Below are 22,266 nucleotides of genomic sequence, written 5' to 3'. Positions count from 1 at the left end.
TGAGAGAAGTAATCTTGACGCAAATATTAATTTCGTTCCTGAATTATTAGAGTATCATTTATCTATGTCATTTTAAGTTTATTTTCTTTTTCAAGGATTTTATGATAGTTTGTTTACTTAAAAAAGAAAATGTAAATGTGTAACACATGGATAAAATAAGAAGAGAAACAAGAAAAAACATAACAACCTAAATTTAACTTGAGAATGACAATTTTCTCTGATAAAATATGAACAGACAAATTAGAAATAGTTTAGGTGTGAATGAAAGGGTTTAATCGAATTTGCAATTAATAATTTGAGCAAACATGTTTCTTTGGAGAAATGATGTTCTAACCCTTTACAAAAAACAAAATATATAGATGTGGAACACATGAATAAAAATAATTTAAAAAAAAGGTCTAACTCATCGATGACCCTTTAAAGTTGGCATCAAATTTTATTTAGACATTTTAACTGAGTTTTGTTTATTTTAGACACCTTATGTAGGGTTTCACTGTGTTATTTTGACACTTTTTAACAATCATCCCAAAATTCAAAGTGTGTATAATACACTCGCCGATAACGTGTCAAAGTGATGAATTAAACAAAGACACATGTCATATATTTTAAAAAATAATTCTCAACTAATGACTTTTAAGTAGAAAGAAAAATGACCATTGACTTGATGATATGTGGCATTTTAAACTCAAATAATAATTATTTTTTAAAAAGAAATTCACCACTTCTAATTTTCAAGAAACTCACCCTCGACTTCTTCACCCCACCCAACCCAGGCATCTTCTCCGCCCCACTAGATCGTCCTCTTTATCCCCCCCTCCCCCACCCCAACCTCAACCCTTTTTCCACTTCTATCGTCTTTTCAAGAAACACTTTCAAAAGAATTTAATTACATTGGAAATAGTAATTTACAATAGCACGATTTTTTCTCTTCTTTACTTCTAAAAGCATCAATTATAACTAACAATGGAAGAATTATTTTTTTTTGCATTTCTCGTATGTGCAGAAAATTCAAATACGTGAACAAGAAATAAAGTAATTATTTTGTGGCGCTGAAATTTAATTGTCGGATCTAAAGAAACAAAATGAGGAGATGATGATGGTTGTGGTGATTTTCAGATCTAAAAAAAATTAAAAATTACTTCGATTGTAATAAGATTAATGGCAATGATGCAGCGATGGTGGGTTGATGGTGTGCGGTGGATGAGATAATAATCACAAAAAAAGACGTTTTTTCGGGAAAAATAATTTTCTAGTCCTTTAAAAAAAATTATGACACTTTTACGAGAAATTTTTATTTTTTTTATCGAATCGATGTTTTATTAATAAAAAAATGTTTAATATAAGAGATCTTCATTTATTAATTTTTATCGAATACATGTTTTATTAATAAAAAAATTGTTTAATATAAGAGACCTTCGATTTACATAGAAGAGATAAAAAATGTCATTTTCTTCTATTCAAATTGTCCATAGATCTTATTTCCTCAATTTCTCTTTGGTCTTTAATGATAAATTATGTACAATATTATATTTTATTTTAAAAAAATCAATCCCTCTTTTATTCTATCGTCACTCTGTGGTCCTCATGAAAAGACTTAAATGGTATACTAGCACCATGTGTTTTGTAGCTTTCTTTTGAAATTTTATGGCAAGACTAGTCAATACAAACAACAAAATTTCCATTCCGTGAATCCAAAAATTGTTGTTGAACTAGCACGTATCGAAATCGAGACTTTTGGTTAAAAGATGAAGGAGTACAGTGGCGGAATCAGAATTTTTATTAAGGCTATCAAGAATAGAACACACAACCTCAAACAACTTTTGAAACCCCTTAACCACTACACTAAACCTTCAATTTATGTCAAGATGTGTCAATACTTGTATATATATTCATTAAATCAAATTTTGACTTATACATACAATGTAATTTTCCGACGAAGGGGGTGTCGCTTGACACCCCTTGTCCTAGGGTAGCTCCGCTCCCGAAGAATTACTTACCACTCCACCACAACCCTTTCTTTTGTGTTCTTTATATTGGGAAGTAAAGTGTTCCCTAACAAAGGCGATTTCGTATTGAAGTCGAGACCTTTGGTTAAGGATAAAGGAATACTTACCACTCCACCACAACCATTTCTTTTTTTGATCACCACAACCCTTTCTTTTCTGCTCTTTATATTGGGTGGTAAAGCGCTCCCTAACGAAGGTGATTCCGTATCGAAGCCGAGACCTTTGGTTAAGGATTAATGAGTACTTACTACTCCACCACAACCCTTTCTTTTTTTGTTCACCATAACCCTTTCTTTTCTATTCTTTATATTGTGAGGTAAAACGCTCCCTAACAAAGGTAATTCTGTATCGAAGCCTAGACTTTGGTTAAGGATTAAGGAATACTTACTACTCCACCCCAACCTTTTTTATAATTCTTTATATTGAGAGGTGAAGTGTTCCCTAACAAAGGCGATTCCGTATCGAAGCCAAAACCTCTAGTTAAGGATGAAGGAGTACTTACCACTTAACACAACCCTTCCTTTTTTGTTCTTTATATATACAACTTAGATATGAATGATTTTTTATCCCTCTTTCATTTAAAAGCTCATAAAAATTGTATTGTTATTGAAACCAAATACTACATTAGACATGACAACTTCTCATAGTACATTCATTTACATTCTTCTACTTCTTTTTTCACTTCCATTAAGAATAATCACATCATCAGCAAGAACTGAAGCTGAAGCCCTTATCAAATGGAAGAGTAGTAACTTATCTTCTACTTCCTTATTGGATTCATGGTCCATTTCCAATCTCGAAAACTTGTGTAATTGGACATTCATTGCCTGCAATGCTGATGGAACAATTTCAGAGATCAATCTTTCTAATGCAACACTCTCAGGCTCTCTTGATCACCTTAACTTCACTTCATTTCCGAGTCTCACGAGTTTCATTCTCAATGGCAACAACTTTAGTGGATCGATACCATCGAATATTGGCAATGCCTCTAGTCTTGAAGTTGTTGTACTTTTCAACAATTCATTTCAAGGGAAGATTCCATCTTCAATAGGCAAACTTAGAAATCTTCAAACACTTGATCTTCGAAAGAATCGTTTGAACTCAACCATTCCTTCTGAGTTAGGCCTTTGTACAAACCTCACTCATTTGGCTCTAGCAGAGAATGCTCTGCAAGGAACATTGCCTATATCTTTGTCCTCTTTGATCAAGTTATCTCAGTTGGCGTTGTCCGATAATTTTCTTTCTGGTGAGGTCTCATCAGATCTCATTACCAATTGGACTGAGTTGATAGCTTTGCAGCTTCAAAACAATTACCTTACTGGTTCCATTCCTTATCAGATTGGAAACTTGCAAAACTTGTTGTATCTAGATTTATCAAGAAACAACTTGAGGGGAGCAATTCCACAATGTTTGGATCATATGACTAAACTCCAGGTATTAATGATTTCATATAATAATCTCAGTGGGGATATTCCTTCATCTATTTGCAATTTAACATCATTACGAACTTTAGATTTGGGGGAAAACAATTTTAAGGGAGAAATTCTTCAATGTTTTGGCAACATGAGTGACCATCTTGAGGTTTTGGATATGCACCACAACAAGTTTGTTGGGGCTCTTCCAACTACTTTTGGGATTGGATGTTCACTTAGAAGCATCAACTTTCATGGCAATGAACTCGAGGGCAGAATTCCTCGATTTTTGGCCAATTGTCAAAGGTTGCAAGTCGTTGATTTAGGAGATAATCACTTCAACGACATATTCCCAGTGTGGTTGGGAAATCTGTCAGAGCTGAAAGTTTTAAGCTTGAGATCAAACAAATTTCATGGACTCATTAGAACGTCAAGGATTGAGAACATGTTTCCCGAGCTTCGAATCATAGATCTATCTTATAATGCCTTCTCGGGAAACTTACCTACGAGTATGTTTCAACAACTAAAAGCCATGATGAGAGTTGATCAAACAATGAAGGCACCAATATATCTTGGAGTGTACAGTTATTGCCATGATTCTATGACAGTTGCAACCAAGGGACGAGAGCTTGCACTTGTTAGAATTTTGACAACTTACACCGCCATTGATCTTTCAAGTAACAGATTTGTAGGGAATATTCCAAGTATTATGGGAGAACTCATTGCACTTCGGGTGTTGAATTTGTCTCATAATAAACTGCAAGGTCATATACCACCATCACTTTTGGAAATTTATATGTACTTGAATCATTGGACCTTTTGTTTAACCATCTTTCAGGAGAGCTACCGCAACAACTTGCTTCTCTTACGTCTCTTGAATTCTTAAATCTCTCCTATAATTATCTCCAAGGATGCATCCCTCAAGGACCACAATTCTCTACATTCCAGAACAACTCATATGAAGGTAATGTTGGATTACATGGATTCCCAATTTCAGATGGTTGTGGCAATGATCGTGTATCTGAAACAAATTACACCGTATCTTCTCTAGAAGATCAAGAAAGCAACTCTGAATTTCTCAATGACTTTTGGAAAGCTGCTCTGATGGGCTATGGCAGTGGACTATGTATCGGAATGTCCATAATATATTTCATGATCTCCACGGGAAATCCAAGATGGCTAGCAAGAATCATCAAAAAACTGGAACACAAATTTATCATGCAAATGAGAAAGAAGCAACAAGGTCAAAGGAATTACAGAAGAAGAAATAATCGTTTCTAGACAAGTTATAAGTTTTACTATTCAATCAAAGCTCTACATTGATCTTTAGTTTATTGTAATTTGTAACTATTATGGTATCTCATTGAGTGCTTCAGCTTCATGTGATATAATAATACTGTACTATTTCCAGTGTGACTAACTGCAACATGTACTTTAATTTCCTGCTTTTCTTACATTTAGACAGGAAACACAAAGGACCAAATAATAACTGGACAATATATGGGCAGTAGGCAAAAGAGAAAGAAACAAACCATAAAATAGGTTACATAATGAGAAACTAAATACACATTACATATGAGGTATGGTTAAAGAATCTGCCAAATTCATTCCTTGACATGAACCTTCCTCGGGTTCAGGGGACTCGTATACGCACTCCCTACAATATAAACAAGGTACTTGATTACAATTAAGGGTAGAAAACAGAGCAAAGAACACAATTTCAGATAAGTTTGGTCTCACTTGTTAACTAGCATCTATGGATACGAGTGATGAATGAGACCATCACAAGCGTATTTGGCGCCAAGAATATGGAGCTCACTACCCAAAGAATGGTCAAAACTAGAGTACAGGCCCTAGCTAGTATCATCATAATGGCTTAAAAATTGGATTATGCAAGGATATACATGTTCTGCTGCCTGCAGGCACCAGGAAGAGTATAAGTTGTTATGCAATAATAGAAACGGAAAAATAATAACAATGCACATGCAAAAGATGCCTATTTCACGGATTCACGGAGTTGTGAAAGTAAATAACGTATCATATTTCCTAATCTAGGTATATTTAACTCTCAGGTTTACATTAGGAAACAAAAAAAACATTGAAAGGCAATTCCAATGTGACTAGGCACCTCTCCACTTCCAGCATCTTTCTATTCTTTATCATCCTTTTCTATACTCTCTCTGCTAATCAATCAATCAATCAACTAGACCTCAAATCCTCAATCCTATATCGGTAGGGTTTGGTTTTATGAATTCTCCAAATCCAGTCCGGACAATTCAGGTTAATCTCGTTCTAATACTAAATAATGTCTTTCAAAGCAAGCAAATTAAAATTCCTTTAAAATTCACATTTATTCCCAAATGAATAACTAGTCTAAATCCAATCAGTTAATGTCACTCATATAGCTCCTTTGTTTCCATTGTATTCTGTTCTCCTTCATGTATTCCAAAAGAAGCTAGAAATTGTTAAAGTTTACATACCATGCGTCCTCCCACCAAGTCATAATGAGCATAATGCTGACCATTATCATCCCCCAATACTTTGTAGGTGACCAAGTGCTCGGGGATAAGCTTTGCCGTTTCTGCTTGAACCAATGTGTTGCAAGAAAAAAATTGTTAGAAAACTTATCATCCTCTGACAGAAAAATGAGCGAAAGTACTATGACACATACCACACACTGCTTCTGGTGGGCAGATTATGTCTTTATCTCCAGCAACAGCCAACACGGGTACATTGGTTTTGTGAAGATTATCCTTGTAGAATATTTTACCACTTCTGTCACGGAGTCCCCCTTCTCGAAAAGCTGTAGTCAACTGCAAAATAAGTTTAGCAGGAATAGTACCTGCCAGAAGATCTATTAGAAAATCTAAGTAAAAGGTACATGTGAAATCTCAAGAGAACATAGAAAGGGCGTGATCCCCTAAGGAATTTTTTAACAAAAGAAAGTGAACTTTCTGGATCACCGTCAGACTACAGCCCTTATAAATCAGTTATGATAAACTATCCTTACTTTGATGGAAACACTCTTCCATTGAAGATCATCTATCAACACCGTTCCACAGTGTCAAGAAAACAACACAGGAGTGAAACTTGTGGGAGCAAAGAGTCAATAGTTCATCAAACAAAGAGTCAAATAAATATATTGGTATATGCAGCTCTTTGTCAGAAGAGAAAATATCTAGCTGGCAAATAAATATACAGCGGATGTTTACTTGATATAATTTTCTTTTTCTATCTGAGGATGTTAATAGTTCTTCATCGCTCATTCTTTATGCGAACAAATAAGAATTAAGAATCAACTCTCAGTCTCTCACATAGTTTGTTTCCACTGATTACCTTATTGCTAAGAAGCCTATAAGGAAAGGCCTTTTTAGTTTTTAGTACCGACTCCTCTTGAGGCCAAGAAGGAGACCAACTAGATGAGACAGACCATTGTTCATACTTCATAGGTTGGTTATAAGCAAGTACAAATCAAAATTCAATTTGGCTTGCCAAAGGACATACTTCAAACTTTGGCTGTTCTTCCTTGTATAACGCTGCATGACTACTGTGAAAGATGAGATATACTAATAATCATAATTAATAAGAACATTTGCCTTCCTAACTGATACCCATGAGGATGTATCTGAAACGTAGATTATTAGTTCAACTCAGACTCAACATATCATCCAGACAGAAAGTGGAGGGAAAAAGAATGTATTGGTGCAAAAACACTGTAGACAGGAATGTGGGGCATAGCCAGATGGTCATTGAATCATTCTTCAGAACATGTAAGTTTCTCATACTGTTATCTCTAAAACTCATACTAAATATCTATACCTATACAACTTGAAACCTGCCTGCTCTCCATATAAATAAATTATAAAACAAGAGGACCATAAATTTTTACAGTTCACAATCAATTAATACTAAGAAAATACTGCTTATTGCCCATTTAAGCACTTACAGAAGTTATTTAATACGAGCTTTTTCAGCAACTCTGGATGCATCATGTCTGCAGCTGATATTAAATCATTAAGCCAAGACAACACATAAGGAGGGCGAGAAGAAAGAGGATAAGCTGCTGCGAGTAATGCTCCTAAAGGGACAACAGGTACATTGAGAGCTTGGGCAGGATCAGCCTGCAGCCAAGGTAAATAAATATAAGAATATGCTGAAAGGGCTTTTTGCTGCACAACGAGAGTTGAAAGACATTTATTTTTAGCTTACAAGGGGTAGGAGCAGTCTGAGTGCAGACTTCGAAGATGTGTAATCCAGTGATGAAGCCAAAGTTACAATAGCAGTTAATCCAGGCTCTCTTCCTTGCAATCCTTTCCAAGATAAAACCAGAAACATATTAAAATTATCTCATATCTGTATGATTCCCGGATGTAGTCAGTCTGAAAATATTTTTTTGAGACTGTGCCCACTGCACATTAACAAGGAATCAGACAATGCTCCAAGTGACTTATCTGTTAGTTGCGAAACCTTTTTACATCTAAAACCAGGTCAAATTCCTTCCAAATCAAACTGTCCCTTACACACTGTTAAAACGTATGGATAAAGTATAAAATCTTGCCTAGCTCCCTATCATCTCAATAAAGTCAAAAGATGGCTCATTTTCAGCTCTGTATGAAAGACGCTAGTAAGCAGTAAGTCACACTGTTAACCAGATCCTGTTTACCTTGGTGCACCCTATCATGAAATTTTTAAGTTAATAGGAATACTGCACTTGGTGGCTATTACAACTATACTCCCAAAGTTGTTGTGAACTATAGCATCTTTCTTATTTTTCAGCAAAAAGCTTGTTGAAGTTGAGTCTGAAGATTTTGCTCCATGAATATTAGGAATTAAAAGAACATTAAGTCAAGAGGAGACCAGGTTAACTCAAAGTTGCACCAAGTAAAGTGGTAGCCTTTGGAATTTAATCCCAAGACTAAATCGTATGATACTCCAGCAGGTTCATGGAATAAATTTCTGGAATTATACTGCCTTCTTTATTTAAATAAAATGTTTAAATATTACTGTATTCTTATCAACTGCAACTACAGAAAGGATTCTTTGTTACTTTTTCAAAACTCTTGCAGATTAATTTACTAGTATCTTAAGTGGCTCATAAGTAGACCTGCCAGATCACGTAAGTGTAACAACGTTAATTCCATATAAACAACAAATGAATCTTACCACACTGTGATAGCCAAGCATACAGTAATATTCCTCCCATAGAATGTCCAATGGCAAGAAGTTTACCATCTTTTGGTGCAGTTTGGGCCTTAATGTATTCCATCTAGAATGAAAATAAAATAATTAGACTAGTCAGAATAATAAATAAGAGTGAAAAATCAACAAATTCTGAATTTCATTTGGTTGTGTAATCTCAAGGACAATAATATCTTTATATTCTACAACATGGGAATCTGTCACCTCACCGCAGCAGGAACATCCTCTTCCAGGTAATGATCAAAGTCCCAATCATACTTGACAATCAAGTCAAGCTGTTTCTGGAAATCTTCTATGGTAGTGGTTAGACGTTCATGCAGATCAACTAACGGAGAAACAGAACGTTGGCCTTCTTCAATGATATTAACTAGCTTTTGGCTAAGATCCTTTACTTGGTCAACAACGGCAGAGTTTTGCCCTGTCTCCAGCAGACTTAACAACTTCCCCCTTGTCTCGTTAAAGCGTTCATAAAGAAAGGAATCCTCTAATAATTTTGATATTTGATCAAATAGTTTAGCAGACATAATCCTTGATTGGCTTTCATTGAGGAAGCCAGAGACTCTTTCTGACAAGCGCATAAATGTTTCCGTAAGCTCGTTTACTACTCTTGACTCATCCCACATTGTTGCAATAGCTGTGGATTCTTCTTTGACCACAGCTGTGTCAGACTCTTCTAAGGTACTCTGGGCATCTGTTGACTGCTGTGCTGCAGAAAGAACTTTGTCAGTAGCATTATCAGCGGCAGCTTCCATCTGTTCTGAGACTGCAATTGCAGTCTTCTCAATGTTTGTGGAATCTGACTCCTGCACACTCAACCCAGCTCCACGAAGTTCAAGAACCCAAGTGTCAAATCCTTCACCAGACATGTACCGGGCGAAAGATGACTGCATAATTATTTTAAAAGTAAAAACCGTGATTAAATAACTTTTAGAAAGAATTTAAAAAAACCAACCATACTATGTAAGATTTCTTTGATAAGCAGGATGGACATGGTTGCCTGAAGTGATAAAGAATTCTAAACCTCCACTGAAGAGTAGGGTGCACATACTTGCCTCAAGTGATAAAAATGAACTTAAACGGATAAGAAGATGCATCAACAGAACTTTAAACAAAAAATAGACAAGAAATAATCCAAGTGAAATCAATTTGACACTAGTTATTGCATTAACCAGCAGACATTTAGATTTATCTCACTAAAAAAAAAAAGGATAGAAATCATCACTAGCAACTAAGCAAAAAATCATCATCACAATTCATATTTCAGAAATGTACAATCACAGAGAGTGCTAGCCACATGACTACCATCAACACCTGATTGATGCAGGCATGCAGCCATAAAGCCATATAAAAAAAAGGAAGATGAAATAGATAACAAGCCAGTAATAAAAAAATCACACAAGTAAACTTTTATACGCTTGAAATGCATAAAGTATGAGAAAAGGACGAAGTTTTTAACCGACCCACCATTTTGATCACCGCACCAACATGTGTGCAGAAGGAAGTAGATGCAGATGCACTAGGAACTAATTACCCTAGGACCGTAAACAATCCATTTTGTATTATCCAGGGTCGGGATGTGACCCAAACTACTTACAATGACCCACCCGTTGACACAGGTGGGGAAACTACTAATGCTCTTGATCCCTAATTATATAATATAATATAAGTATCCTTTTGATCCAAAAAAAAAAAAGTAGTAAGTACAACATCAAAACCAGGGTTAACTCTAAAAAATTTGAGCATGCCATAGAATTCTACCAGATTCAGAAACAAGAACCACTCCACGAAATAAAGAGTGAAACTTTAATGGAACCTTACATATCCACTAAGCACTGATAATATACACATTTGACATCTGTCATTATGATCTATTAAATGTGGCTATCAATGAACGATCCATGAAGATCCCCTAGTTCTGTTCACCTATACAGGCATGAATTTGCAAATTAGAGTGTCCCCGACTACTCTTTCACACAACACTGCACATACAACAAAACAGAAGAATGGACAAAGAACGGAGAGAAGGCAGACGAGTATCATACCCCAGGAGCAAGATCATATCCAATAGCATTAGTCCCCACGCCAGACAACAGAAGCAGGGGATGATTTCTCTTTGGAGCCTATCATCATCAAAAATCACACACCCTTAATGCAAAGCTCAAATCCTTGAACAAAAAAATCATGTAACAGAACTGTTAAACCTTTCCTAGTATCACTCCCTGTGTTTCATTTTATATAACAGTATTTGATAGAACACAAAATTTAAAATATTCAATAGTTGAATTAGATAAAATGGCGTCAAATATTCTTAATGCCTTCATGTCTTATATATTGGGACCAATTCTATATGACCACATTTACTTTAAGCCGAGTATCTATCACAAACAGTCTATCTACCTTCACAAGGTACGAATAAGGTTGCATTTGCTCCACCCTCCCCGGACCTCACCTATGAGATTACGGGTTGTATTCTATATGACCACATTTAATTGATCACAAAATTTAAAATTTGAACTTATATAGAAATGAAAGTGTCAAATATATTATTTTTTTCAAATTGTCATACAGTTAAGAGTAACAGTTCAAATTAAAAAACATTAAAAAATTGAACCTGAGGAGGAGGAATGTAGCGCCAGAGAGCAAGTTTCCAATCGGAATTATTAACAGATACGTAGTGGAGTTCATCGGCAGTGCATAACGATGGCTTATTACAAACCTTCTGGGCTGTAGTATCGCCATCATTGGTGGTGAAAGCTCTGAGTTTAAAGGCGGAGTTCACCGTGAAGCAGCAGTTCGGGGAGTTCCGGTATGAAATGACGGCGGGAGGAAGTCGCCGGCGGTGATTTGTGAGGTGGTGGTAATGGTTGTGGTGGCGGAAGACGGCAGCGATTTGAATCGCCGATCGAATATCGGATTGAATTGGATAAACCATATTTTGTGGGATTCGTGACAATTTGGATAAAGAAAATTGGTTTGATAAATCTTTTACTCTTTTGACTTTTGAAGGTTTGAGACGTAAACTTTTTTTTATTATTTTAATAATTTGATTTTGAGTTGGAACAGTTTGGCAAAATGGGATGTTGAGATAAAAGGAACACGTAATGCCATGCTTTTTTTTTTTTTCTTTAGCTTTTACTTTTATTTTTGGAATATAATGTAAATTTAATTTTGATTTTTGTGATATATAATATAATAGATTTAATTTTTGCAATATATAGTAAATTATCACAACACTTTATGACTTTTAAAAGTAACAATATGTACTAATATATTTTTCCTTTTCATGACTTTACTTATATATTAAGACCGATAATCTAGCATCAGGGGTATTCATTCAATCGATGACAAAAATCAATACATTGAGTCTTTATTATTTCACTTTCTTTTATTCCAGCGCATTAACTAATCCTTAAATAACTAATATACAGATTGATAGAACAACAAAGGGTAACATCATACATTTTTCAATAATAAAGGGGCAACTATGATCCTTTCTTCCATACAAATAACTTAGGAGCACTTAGCCATATAGTTTGCATCAACTTTTGAGAATTTTTCTTCAAAAACTTGTCCACATCAAAATTTTGGAGAAATTTCACCTTCAAATCGATTAATTAATATACAATATTAAGTTTATATATATATATGAGTACATCTTGTTTGAGCAAAAACTACTAAGGTTCACGTGGACCATAATACATGATGATCGGTAAGTCCACCTTCATCTGCAAGACAATGATGATGGATTAACATATGACACTTCATAATTAGCCATTTTAATTATGTTTTAAGAGCCAGATTTATTTACAATAATTGCAGGAGTTTAATAAGACATTAAAACAATAAGGAATCAACTAGTACTTTTTTTTAATAGAGTATGATAATTTGAAGTAACAACAGAATATTCTGCTTGCTGTAACAAGAAGACAATATGACTTGGCAAATTAATTATCTAACTCACCTAATTGTTTCCAACCTCAACTAATTTACATAAGCTAACTACAATTTTAACATACAGTCAAAATTGAGTGTCAATCAAGATAATAACATGAGAAAAGAACAAGAAAAAAAATAACAGCAGGGCGAGAACAAACAACAATAACAACATACTCAATGTAATTTTATAAATATAGTCTGAGAAAGCAACAACTTTACCACTATCTTGTGACCCACTATTTTATGAAGGTAAAGAGGTTGTTTTCAATAGACCATTGAATCAAGTAAAACATTTAAAAACAAGTATGCTAATATAATACCGAAGAAATCATATCGAAAATAATGAACAGGAGACTAGAAACAGTGCCAAAAAAGTATGTTAACGGAAGCAAATGAAATAACATTTAATACTAAAAATTGAAGATAGTAAGAAAGTAATGATAACAATACCAAAAATGAAACTAGACGACGCTTGACCTACCAACCTTTTACCCTACTCCTCGACCTCCATATCTTCTTATTTAGAGTCATGTCCTTGGTAAGTTGCAAGCGCATTGTATCCTATCTAATCACCTTTTTCCCACGACTTTTCAATCTACAGATACCTCTACTTACGTTCACTATAGTCAACCTCTCATTCCTTCTTACTAGGGCATTTGTGTGTCTTCTCTGTACATGTTGGAATCATCTCAATCTCTCCTTCCTCATCTTGTCCACCACAGAGATTACTCACACCTTGTCCCAAGTAGCTTTGTTTCTAATCTTATCGCTCGTATGCCCCCATATCCATCTCAACATCCTACACTCATATTCTGGACATCAAGTTTTTGGCGGCCAACACTCCGCCCCATCATTGTCAATCTCCCCATTTTCTTGGATTAGTGACCCCAGATTCTTGGGGATGATGTTAGAATTCAGAAACATTGCAGTGACTTCCATTAATGGAGGAAATCTGAAACTGCTATTAAGCTTGAATGAACAGAGACAGAATTCTGGGAGAATACAGAATTGGGAAATTTTCTCTGATTAAAACCAATACTGAAAATTTGATCATCTACACACTTATATACACGTTTTAACTTGTAACTAACTAAGCTAGCTAATATCTTTCTAACAAACTATTAACTAACAGCCTTAACAATAATCAGTTAACTAATCACGTGATGGTGCCATGTCACATACGTATTAACCTTTCTCATCCTCAATAGATGACTCGTGTTTCAATACTCACTTCCACATCTGAAACCTGCACTCTAAATATTTTATCTTAGTTCTGCCTAACCTGAACCTTTAAACTCTAGAGTCTATCTCCAAACCTCCGATGAGAATCTAGCACGTATTTATAAGCTTTACTGGAAATGCATTAACATAATGTGATAATAGCAATTAGAAAAGTCTAAAGGAACACAAGAAATGCAGCCAAATTATGGTTAAATAAACATATGCATGACCCATTTCACACATCAATCCCAGAGAGAATGAAGGTTCTAATTAAAATGCACTTACTGTAACTGTAACTGCAGTTTCACAGAAGCTCTTTATTACATGGTGTGTCTACATTTCTATTTATACCTTAATTGGCCCCAAAACAGAAGTTATATATTGTCTTTGATCGATTTCTATTCCAACCGAAGTAAAATAGTACTAGGTGTTACAGCAAACTTCATAACATAGCACCCAATAGTTCGTCATCACCTTAGTACGAACGCTGATTAGAGTTGTGGAGTAAAGCAAACATGTACTTGTAACACAAACTAGGCCAACAAGTTAACATGGTACCAAATAGAGTAAGTGTAAAGCATATCATCTCTTCTGCCAACCGAAGTAAAGAAAAATAAGTGTGCATAAAGAAACCAACAATTAATGAGGAATATTGTGTGGATCACCAGCAAGGATTCTGTTAACATATACATAGAAAGAGAGGGACGGAGAGATAGACACTTGACCGCAACAAACACCTGAAAACGTGTAACTAGATGAAAATATCAGGTTCTCATTATCATTCTAACACAGAAAAACATAACATCCATGAACTAAATCTTTATAAATAGAAGTTTGATAAAAACTCACTAATAGAAAATGAGAAGGAATTTAGTACTACCACTTTGCCAGGATCCTTAGCATGGTTCACAAATTCAAACTCAAAAAGAATGATAACTGTACCAGCTAAACAGATTATTAGTAGGCATGGTTTATAGTTCTGTAACTTAAGAATGTTTGTACAAAATTCTTTTCATTTAATAAGGACTACGGCTGTACTGATAAAACTATTCCATGAATTGGCTCCAGAAACGATTGTTGTTTACACCAATGAACTTTGGAAAGACATGCTACACTGGTTACACTGGCAAAGGACCATATTGATGTGGGAACAGGAATGCCACTGAATCCAACAAACTTGCAGATCAAGAACACCGTGAGGGGCTTTGCTCAAGGCAAGTTTTGCAGTTGTGGGTACATGGATTATGGGGGGGCATGGGAGAAAGAAAGTCCAGAATCTTCAACATGAAGAACAGAAGTAAGGAAGCATTGACACATGATTTGAAGACAACCTTATGTATACGAATTAGGAGAAATGTGAACCTGTTTACTCATATTATGACCTTCAAGCTTAGTTAGTGTTGATAGTGCATGTAGGAATTTTTGGCTACTGTTAGATGAATACTCAGGCTTGATTGGCTCTGGCTATGTAAGTATTCATACTGGTGATTAATACAACTGTCTGCTAATTGCCAAAAAGAAGAAATATATGCCATAAAGAACAACGGGGTTGTCCCCTCGTTCCTTAAAAAAAATTAAAAGTTATCCCCTAATTCCTTATAAAGGAAAGAGTTATCCCCCCTCATATATGACTTTCTCTAACTTTATTTTAAAGGATCAGTGAAATTGCTAGTTAGAGATGCAAAAAAATAGAAAAAATCCCAGAAATAATTGTAAAATTAGGAATGAAGTTCTTTCTGGATATAAGAAGCAACAGGATCTAACCAAACCGTTATCCCCCATATATGACTGCCTCTAGCTTTAAATTAAGGACTGGTAAAATTGCTAGTTAGTGACACGAAACATCTAAAAATGTCCCAGAAATAACCGTAAGATTAGGAATGGAGTTTTTTCTGAATCTAAGAAGCAACTTGATTTAACCAAACCATTTCTTAATACACCAAGTAACACATAAATTTTGGGTTGATCCATACAATATTCTGAATTTAAAACTATCCTAGCATCAAAAGGCATGAGCACTATTCAACAAGTCAAAGATCACGTATGCTTGTTTCCATGTATGTTCTCAATTAATATGTCATGGTGGTACAGATAGTTAGAATATGAATAGGTTTATACAATCCTATTCGAATAGGAATAGGTTTATACAATCCTATAAGAATAGGAATAGGTTTATACAATCCTATTAGAATAGGAATAGGAATAGAAATAGAAATAGGAATACTAAATAGTATCCTACTTAGTAAAGGATTGTAATCTAGGGTCTATAAATAGGGTCTCAATGTAATAATGTAGACAATAACACAATTCAATAATATTCTTTTCCTATATTTCTCACAGATACATTGCCACAAAGCTCAATAAAACAACAAATAAGGGGGGGAAATATATAAAGACAACTGAAGTAAAAGCCTCAATCACTATATTACATTTATTCTGTAATTCATATATATAACAGGGAACAATATCATATGAGTTTGAGCGTTTACAGTATGATCCAAGACCGCTATCAATTTATGGATTGCACAAGAAAAGAAAAAAAACACCCAATTGTCTTATACCTATAACAAATACATTTGACAAACCAATAACAATGGCAAAATTCAAGCATTTATAACATAAACTTTAAACATAAACCAAACCTATGTCCACAAAATTGTTTCTTCATGTGCAACTCACCTTTCATGGCTGGTGAAGTTCTAATTTGTTGGTTGATTTTTTTCTGTCGGAAGCTGCGAAGAAGTACTATGTAAACCAACAGTCGGGGATGATGTCATGGTTTGGTATTGAGTAGCAAACTGGGGAGCATGAGCCTGAGAATAGTATATTTGTGCATGTGTAGGATCAGAAAATTCATATGCATAATTGGCGGTAGCACGTGATGTAGGAGCAATTGGCTGAGAGGGATGGTGAATTTGAGAGTAGCCAACATATTGCTGCTGATTCTGGCCTGAAGTGATCTGAACCAATTGTGGAGTTCCCGCAGCTGCTGTTCTATATGCACCAGCAGTCATTTCAGGTTTGGAGGCAAGAGGATTTCCAGGATGGTTATAAACTGCAGCAGGAGCTGCCATGCTAGGAGCAGGAGGTGTTTGGGGTTGGTTAGAAGGAACATTTGTTTGAGCAGACTCACTATAATTTGCTTGCTGGACAGGCAAATTGTAAGCTTGCGAAGGTTGTCTAGAATGAACAAGGTAAACAGGGTACTGGTGCTCAAGAGCAGGGTGCGGAGGATGTGTTTGCTGCTGCGACGGGTATATAGGATAATAAGATGTCATTGGCACAGGCCCGGAAGGCGTATGATGGATATATTTACTAGCATGTACATATTGTTGGGGCTGATACATTTGTTGATGCTGATCATACTGAACTGGCATTGCATATCCAGCATCCTGGACTTGCTGTTGTTGTACCTGAGCCCGATTATTCGGATCACCCTGCTTCATATCAACTGAATTAGCGGAAACCCTATTGTTCCCGGAATGAATTTGACCTGCTGGTTCTTGATAAAAGAAATGCCTTTGCCCAGACATCACACTGCTCTCACTACATCAAACAAAATGACCAATTTGAGCATATATTTGAAAATTGACAAAGCTAAAACTTTTTTAGCTATATATTTTTACCTTGAAACTGAATTGGGGGAAGGCAAATCAGAAGGAAGAACAAGTTTTGGCTGCAATTGTGGAGGCTGCTGTTGCTGTTGCTGGGGCTGTGTTTGAACAGGCTTTCTATAACCAACAGTAACCCCTTGTTCTGATCTCTCATCATCTGAAAAAATTTGATTACCATAATCCCCACCAACAACTACCGGCACACCGGAAAACACAGTTCCGACCACCGGAGCAGCTGGGGCAGGTGGTGAAGTCAAACCCATAAATCCCCCTTCTTCCTGCTTCTGCTCCACTTTACCTCCAACCCCTAACTGTGAAAATTGTTCCTCAATCTCAAGCCTTTGATTCTCCTCCACATTAACCTTAATCGGCGGTAAACTCGTGAATGACGGTGTGGAAGAAGTCGACCCAAACGACGACGTCGTTTCTACCATCGGAGAATCCGGCACCGACTGAACATCATGAGCACTAATTTTCACATTCTTCGCACCAAATGATCCCTCCAATTGTCCATCCACACTCTTTACATTACAATTCCCAACATCATCATCAAGACCCAGAAGACAATTCACCGACGAAGACTCAGAAAACACCTTCGTTGTAGAAGTAGAAGTTGCCCCATTCAAAGCATGAACAAACCAATCCTCCGATTTGGTAGAACTTTGTAAAATTGACCCAATTGAAGAAGAAGAAACCGAATCAAATTCACTAGTGAATAGAAACACACGAATCCGTGAAGTTTTCGTAACACGATCGTATTCCTCGATCATATTCTCAAGGTCTTCATCGGTGGTAACAGAAATAAGCGAATCGAGGTCTTCATTTGGAAGCTGATATTTCAACCAAAACGGCCCTCCAGCCAAAAGGGTTTTCGAAAGCCGTGATGAAAGGTCAAAAAGAGAAGTATTTCGGTCGGTAACGAAGATTCGGGTATCCCCACCGATATAACAGAGGGATTTATCATGAGGTCGAGGGATGATATGTCCGCCGTAGCTACACATAAGACGAATCTTCCCGTTACTTCCTCCACCGCCGCCGGCGTTTGGGGGTTGTTGTTGCTGGTCATCCCAGGAATTGGTTTTCCGTGACTTTGGGGAGGAATCAACTGAGTTGGAGTAGTTGATATGTGACGCCGTCGGTGGTGGTGGTTGTGACATAGTTACGGCCACCGACGCCGCCGTGGTGACGGTGGTGGAAATGGGTAGAAGTGGAGGTTCCATGTGAATCTGAAAAAGTTGAAGGATGCTTTGCCGGAGAAGAATGTCTTATAGTTTTCCAGCTGTTTTTTTATTTTAGTTTTTTTTATATGATATATTAGATTATAAGATTAAAAAATATTTTGATATATTTAAATATTTTACTTTATGATGGCATGATTCAAAAGTAATTTTTAATTTTTTTATGTTAAATTAAAATAAGATAAATAAATTTTAATAGATAAATTAGCAAATAAAGGTTCTCGTAAGAAAAAAGATTGCTTCTAATAGGTTATTACGCACCATTATCATAACTTGTTATTAAGATAAGTTAGGGTCATGTGGGGGCTCGATTCTTCGGTTTGATTTTATCAAATTTTGATTCGATTTTCGATTTTAAAAAAGTGTGCATTGTATATTAAATCAAATTAATTCAGTTCGGTTTAGTTCAGTGTTTTTAAATCAATTTTTCGGTGCGAATGAAAAATAAAATGAGGAAATGGAATACTTATTATGTTAACTGAAAGATCATATTTATCTTTGTAAATATTATTGCGCCTCCAACTACTTCTCAAGACAAACAAGGACGAAGACGGGTTCCTTTACATAACGGTACATTGATAAAAATATGTTTTTGTTCCTCTTAGAAATTAATATTTGAAGTCAACTATTGAATTGTACATTTATTGTTACTTTGATTTGTTCATTATTGATTTATTTGTTAGTTAATTTTTATTTTTAGTTAAGTGAATACTCATATATATATATATATATATATATATATATATATATATATATATATATATTATTTTTTAAATTAAATTAATAAAAGTTCAATGCTTCGATGCATCGAAGTTCTGAAACTCTTACACCGAATACCGAAACATACTTTTAAGAAAATAACACCAACATGAATCAAAAATCGAAGAATAAAATTAATAATTCGCTTCGATTTTCCGATACTTATACCCACCCTAGTTGGGGGTAATATCAAATCAAAATCCAAAAGAGCGTCAAAATTTTGATCTCAATTATGCAAAAATATTATTTTCTTGAAGCTAAAAGCATATGTTGTCCTCAAGATAAGTCTATCAAATATATCAAATAAAATATTCTACCAACTAGGCAGAATTTTGGTATACATTTTGACCAAAAATAATGTATTTAATATTATAAGGGAATTGTTTGCAATAAATTTTTAAGTGACTTGAAAATATCTGTTTCTCCTTGATTCTACTTTATCCATGATTTGAGAGGGTAATTAGGATGATTTGAATTTGATCTCTTTATGAATATTTCATGAATTTGTGGTGGAATTTTCGAGAGAATTTTAGTACCAATTGTACAACACCTTGTGGAGTCTCAACTCGAATTGAACACATTTTATAGAGTTCCACAAATTTTCAAATGTCTAGAGGATTTGTTTATTTTTATAAATTGTTCTAATCTATTGTTCTTTCCTTGGTATTTATTTTGCTTTAGTGAATGCACATACCAATGAAAGAGCAAAATTCTAACAAATTTCATTAATTGATCGTATTTCGATTAGAAAGGAAGGGAATTTACTTGTTCAACCATGCGGTTAAAAATAAAAAATATACTAATGAAATTAATAATATATTTAAAAAATTATTTCTTCCGTATCATTTTGTGTGACACTTTTCAGATTTTGAAATTCAAACAAGTCTATTTTTGACCATAAGTTTTTCATAGATTTTTTAAACATTTTGAATTATCAATTATTGTGACTTATAGTACTTTTTACGTAGTTTACAACTATGTAAATTTCATTTCAAAAAAATTGAAAATTTCATGCGCAAATTTCTGATCAAACTTAAACCGTTTGGCTCTCAAAAAATGAAAAATAACACATAAAATGGGACAGAGGGAGTAATTGTTTTGTTAATTTGTATAAATCATGCATGCTGAGGGGATCCCTCAAATAACACACTTGCATGTTAAGTGATTTGTGCATTTTTATGTTAAATTAATTTCTAAATAAATATGAATTTAGTTAAGTGATTTTTATGTACTGAAAAAAGAAGTTTTGATACATAATTATTTTTGAGAACTTAGGATATTTTATGCATATTCTTAAATCAAGTCATATTTAAATTGAACATCTCAAATTTTATTTTATTTTTAAAAAATGCTTCAATTAACCTTTTGTTCTAAATTTGGAAGTAAAAAAAAAAAACTTGCATCTGTTCTTATTTGTTTATAGACAATTAAGTTAACCACATAAAATATGTTGTTTCTCTTAACTATAATATTCATTTAAATAAAATCGTAAAATCTTAGATATTTTCTACTTAAATATGTGTATAATTGAATGAGATGACATATTTTATGTAGTTCCATTCATTATTTAATACTACACAAATGAAAACACACCCCTAAAAAAAATGAATTAAAAATATCTTATTAGAATACTTTATTAAAAATTGAGGTATTTAATTAAAACATAATTAATTTATTGGAGCATCTAAATTAAGCCTCCTAACAAATTTAAAAGGCTAACTTTATATATAATTAAGCCTAAAAAAAAAGATAACTTTTAAGTTGATATGAATATAATTAAGTGACTTTTACATAATATTTCTTTATTATACTTAGTGACCTTCCATCAAATTTACCCATACAATAATGTGAAAGTTTTTATATCATGACTACTTTAGATTATACAGCAAACCAAACGTATTTGTCGAATTACGAAGTCTGATTAAATTTTCTTGTTTTATGTATTTTTAAATTAATTTATAAAAATATATTAAAATATTTATTTTTAAATTAAAAAATCGTAAATTGTAATTTTTAACTTAAGAATTTTAATTTATTAGTCATAAATTATATTCCAAAGTTGTACTCTGTCCAGCTCAACTTATAACACATGATTTGTCCTAAAAAAAAGGTATTAGTGGAAATCCAAGTGCTGGTCCTCCGGTATTGAACAATTAATAAAAAACTTTTTTGATAAATTACCATTATTAAAGATGATAAATATTTTTTATCCTTAATTAAAGAAATTTAAATTATAAAAATATAAAATTTCCTTTAATAATGAGTATTTCACCTTCAAAAATGATTTTTCCCCACAAATATCTCGATAAATAATTCAATTTCAAAATAGATACTCTCTTCTCATTTTCCATTTCACTGATGTGATAGTATTTGACTGAATACAAAATTTTAAAATAATTTTTTTTTTTTGAGATTTACAAGCTAGAATAAGCCACAAATATTTGTATGACTTAAAATATTTTAAAAACAATTAAATCCATTGGTGTTCTGTATCTACATAGGAGTTCGACTATTTTAAATTTGCATCGAATAAAGCTTCATTCAAAGGATAGCATTCCTTATTAAGAGTTTTTCTATACCCAAAATTCAAATTCGAGATCTCTAATTGAGGGGAAGAAAGTCATATAAAAGATGTCAATGGAATAGTGCAACCAAAAAATGATAATATGTAGCCAATAAAGGTTGTGGTAGAGTGGTAAGTACTAAATACTCCTTCATCATTAATCAGATATCTCGAATTTGAGTTCATCTGAATATGAAATTACCTTTGTTAGAAAGCGCTTCATCTTTCAATATGAGATTTTTCGACATAAATCTAAATTTAATCGAACTCTAATAATACCGAACCAAAAAAATATAGTATATGACTTGGATTTGGTTT

General features: G+C 34.1%; 2 protein-coding genes and 1 pseudogene across 3 annotated transcripts; 1 reads left to right on the top strand and 2 right to left on the bottom strand.

Moving 5' to 3' along the window:
• The first annotated feature begins 2,636 nt into the window (after positions 1-2,636).
• Positions 2,637-4,699, top strand: LOC125856269 (receptor-like protein 9DC3; annotated as a pseudogene).
• A 139-nt stretch (positions 4,700-4,838) lies between these two features.
• On the bottom strand, positions 4,839-11,626 carry LOC125855452 (uncharacterized). Of its 2 annotated transcripts, none has more exons than XM_049535173.1 (10): positions 11,229-11,626; positions 10,660-10,737; positions 8,827-9,501; positions 8,582-8,684; positions 7,628-7,728; positions 7,365-7,539; positions 6,090-6,260; positions 5,899-5,999; positions 5,159-5,334; positions 4,839-5,075 (listed from the first exon to the last, which is right to left on the bottom strand). In XM_049535173.1, exons 1-9 carry the CDS (start codon positions 11,547-11,549, stop codon positions 5,272-5,274), a joined length of 1,788 nt encoding a protein of 595 aa, XP_049391130.1. In that variant the 5' UTR covers positions 11,550-11,626; the 3' UTR covers positions 4,839-5,075; positions 5,159-5,271. The 2 variants fall into 2 exon arrangements, with proteins under 2 accessions (XP_049391130.1, XP_049391129.1); XM_049535172.1 differs by having other exon boundaries at positions 4,840-5,075; positions 5,899-6,002; positions 6,093-6,260; positions 11,229-11,625.
• Positions 11,627-16,179: 4,553 nt separating this feature from the next.
• Positions 16,180-18,669, bottom strand: LOC125856673 (uncharacterized). Its single transcript, XM_049536264.1, has 2 exons — positions 17,401-18,669; positions 16,180-17,320 (listed from the first exon to the last, which is right to left on the bottom strand). The coding sequence occupies exons 1-2, from the start codon at positions 18,606-18,608 to the stop codon at positions 16,474-16,476; spliced, it is 2,055 nt and encodes a 684-aa protein (XP_049392221.1). The 5' UTR covers positions 18,609-18,669; the 3' UTR covers positions 16,180-16,473.
• Between the last annotated feature and the right edge of the window lie 3,597 nt (positions 18,670-22,266).

Source organism: Solanum stenotomum, chromosome 2 (genome assembly GCF_019186545.1).
Source record: "Solanum stenotomum isolate F172 chromosome 2, ASM1918654v1, whole genome shotgun sequence".
Taxonomy (NCBI): Eukaryota; Viridiplantae; Streptophyta; class Magnoliopsida; order Solanales; family Solanaceae; genus Solanum; species Solanum stenotomum.
The sequence above is the reverse complement of the archived record's forward strand: the minus strand, read 5'-3'. Positions and strand labels throughout refer to the sequence as shown.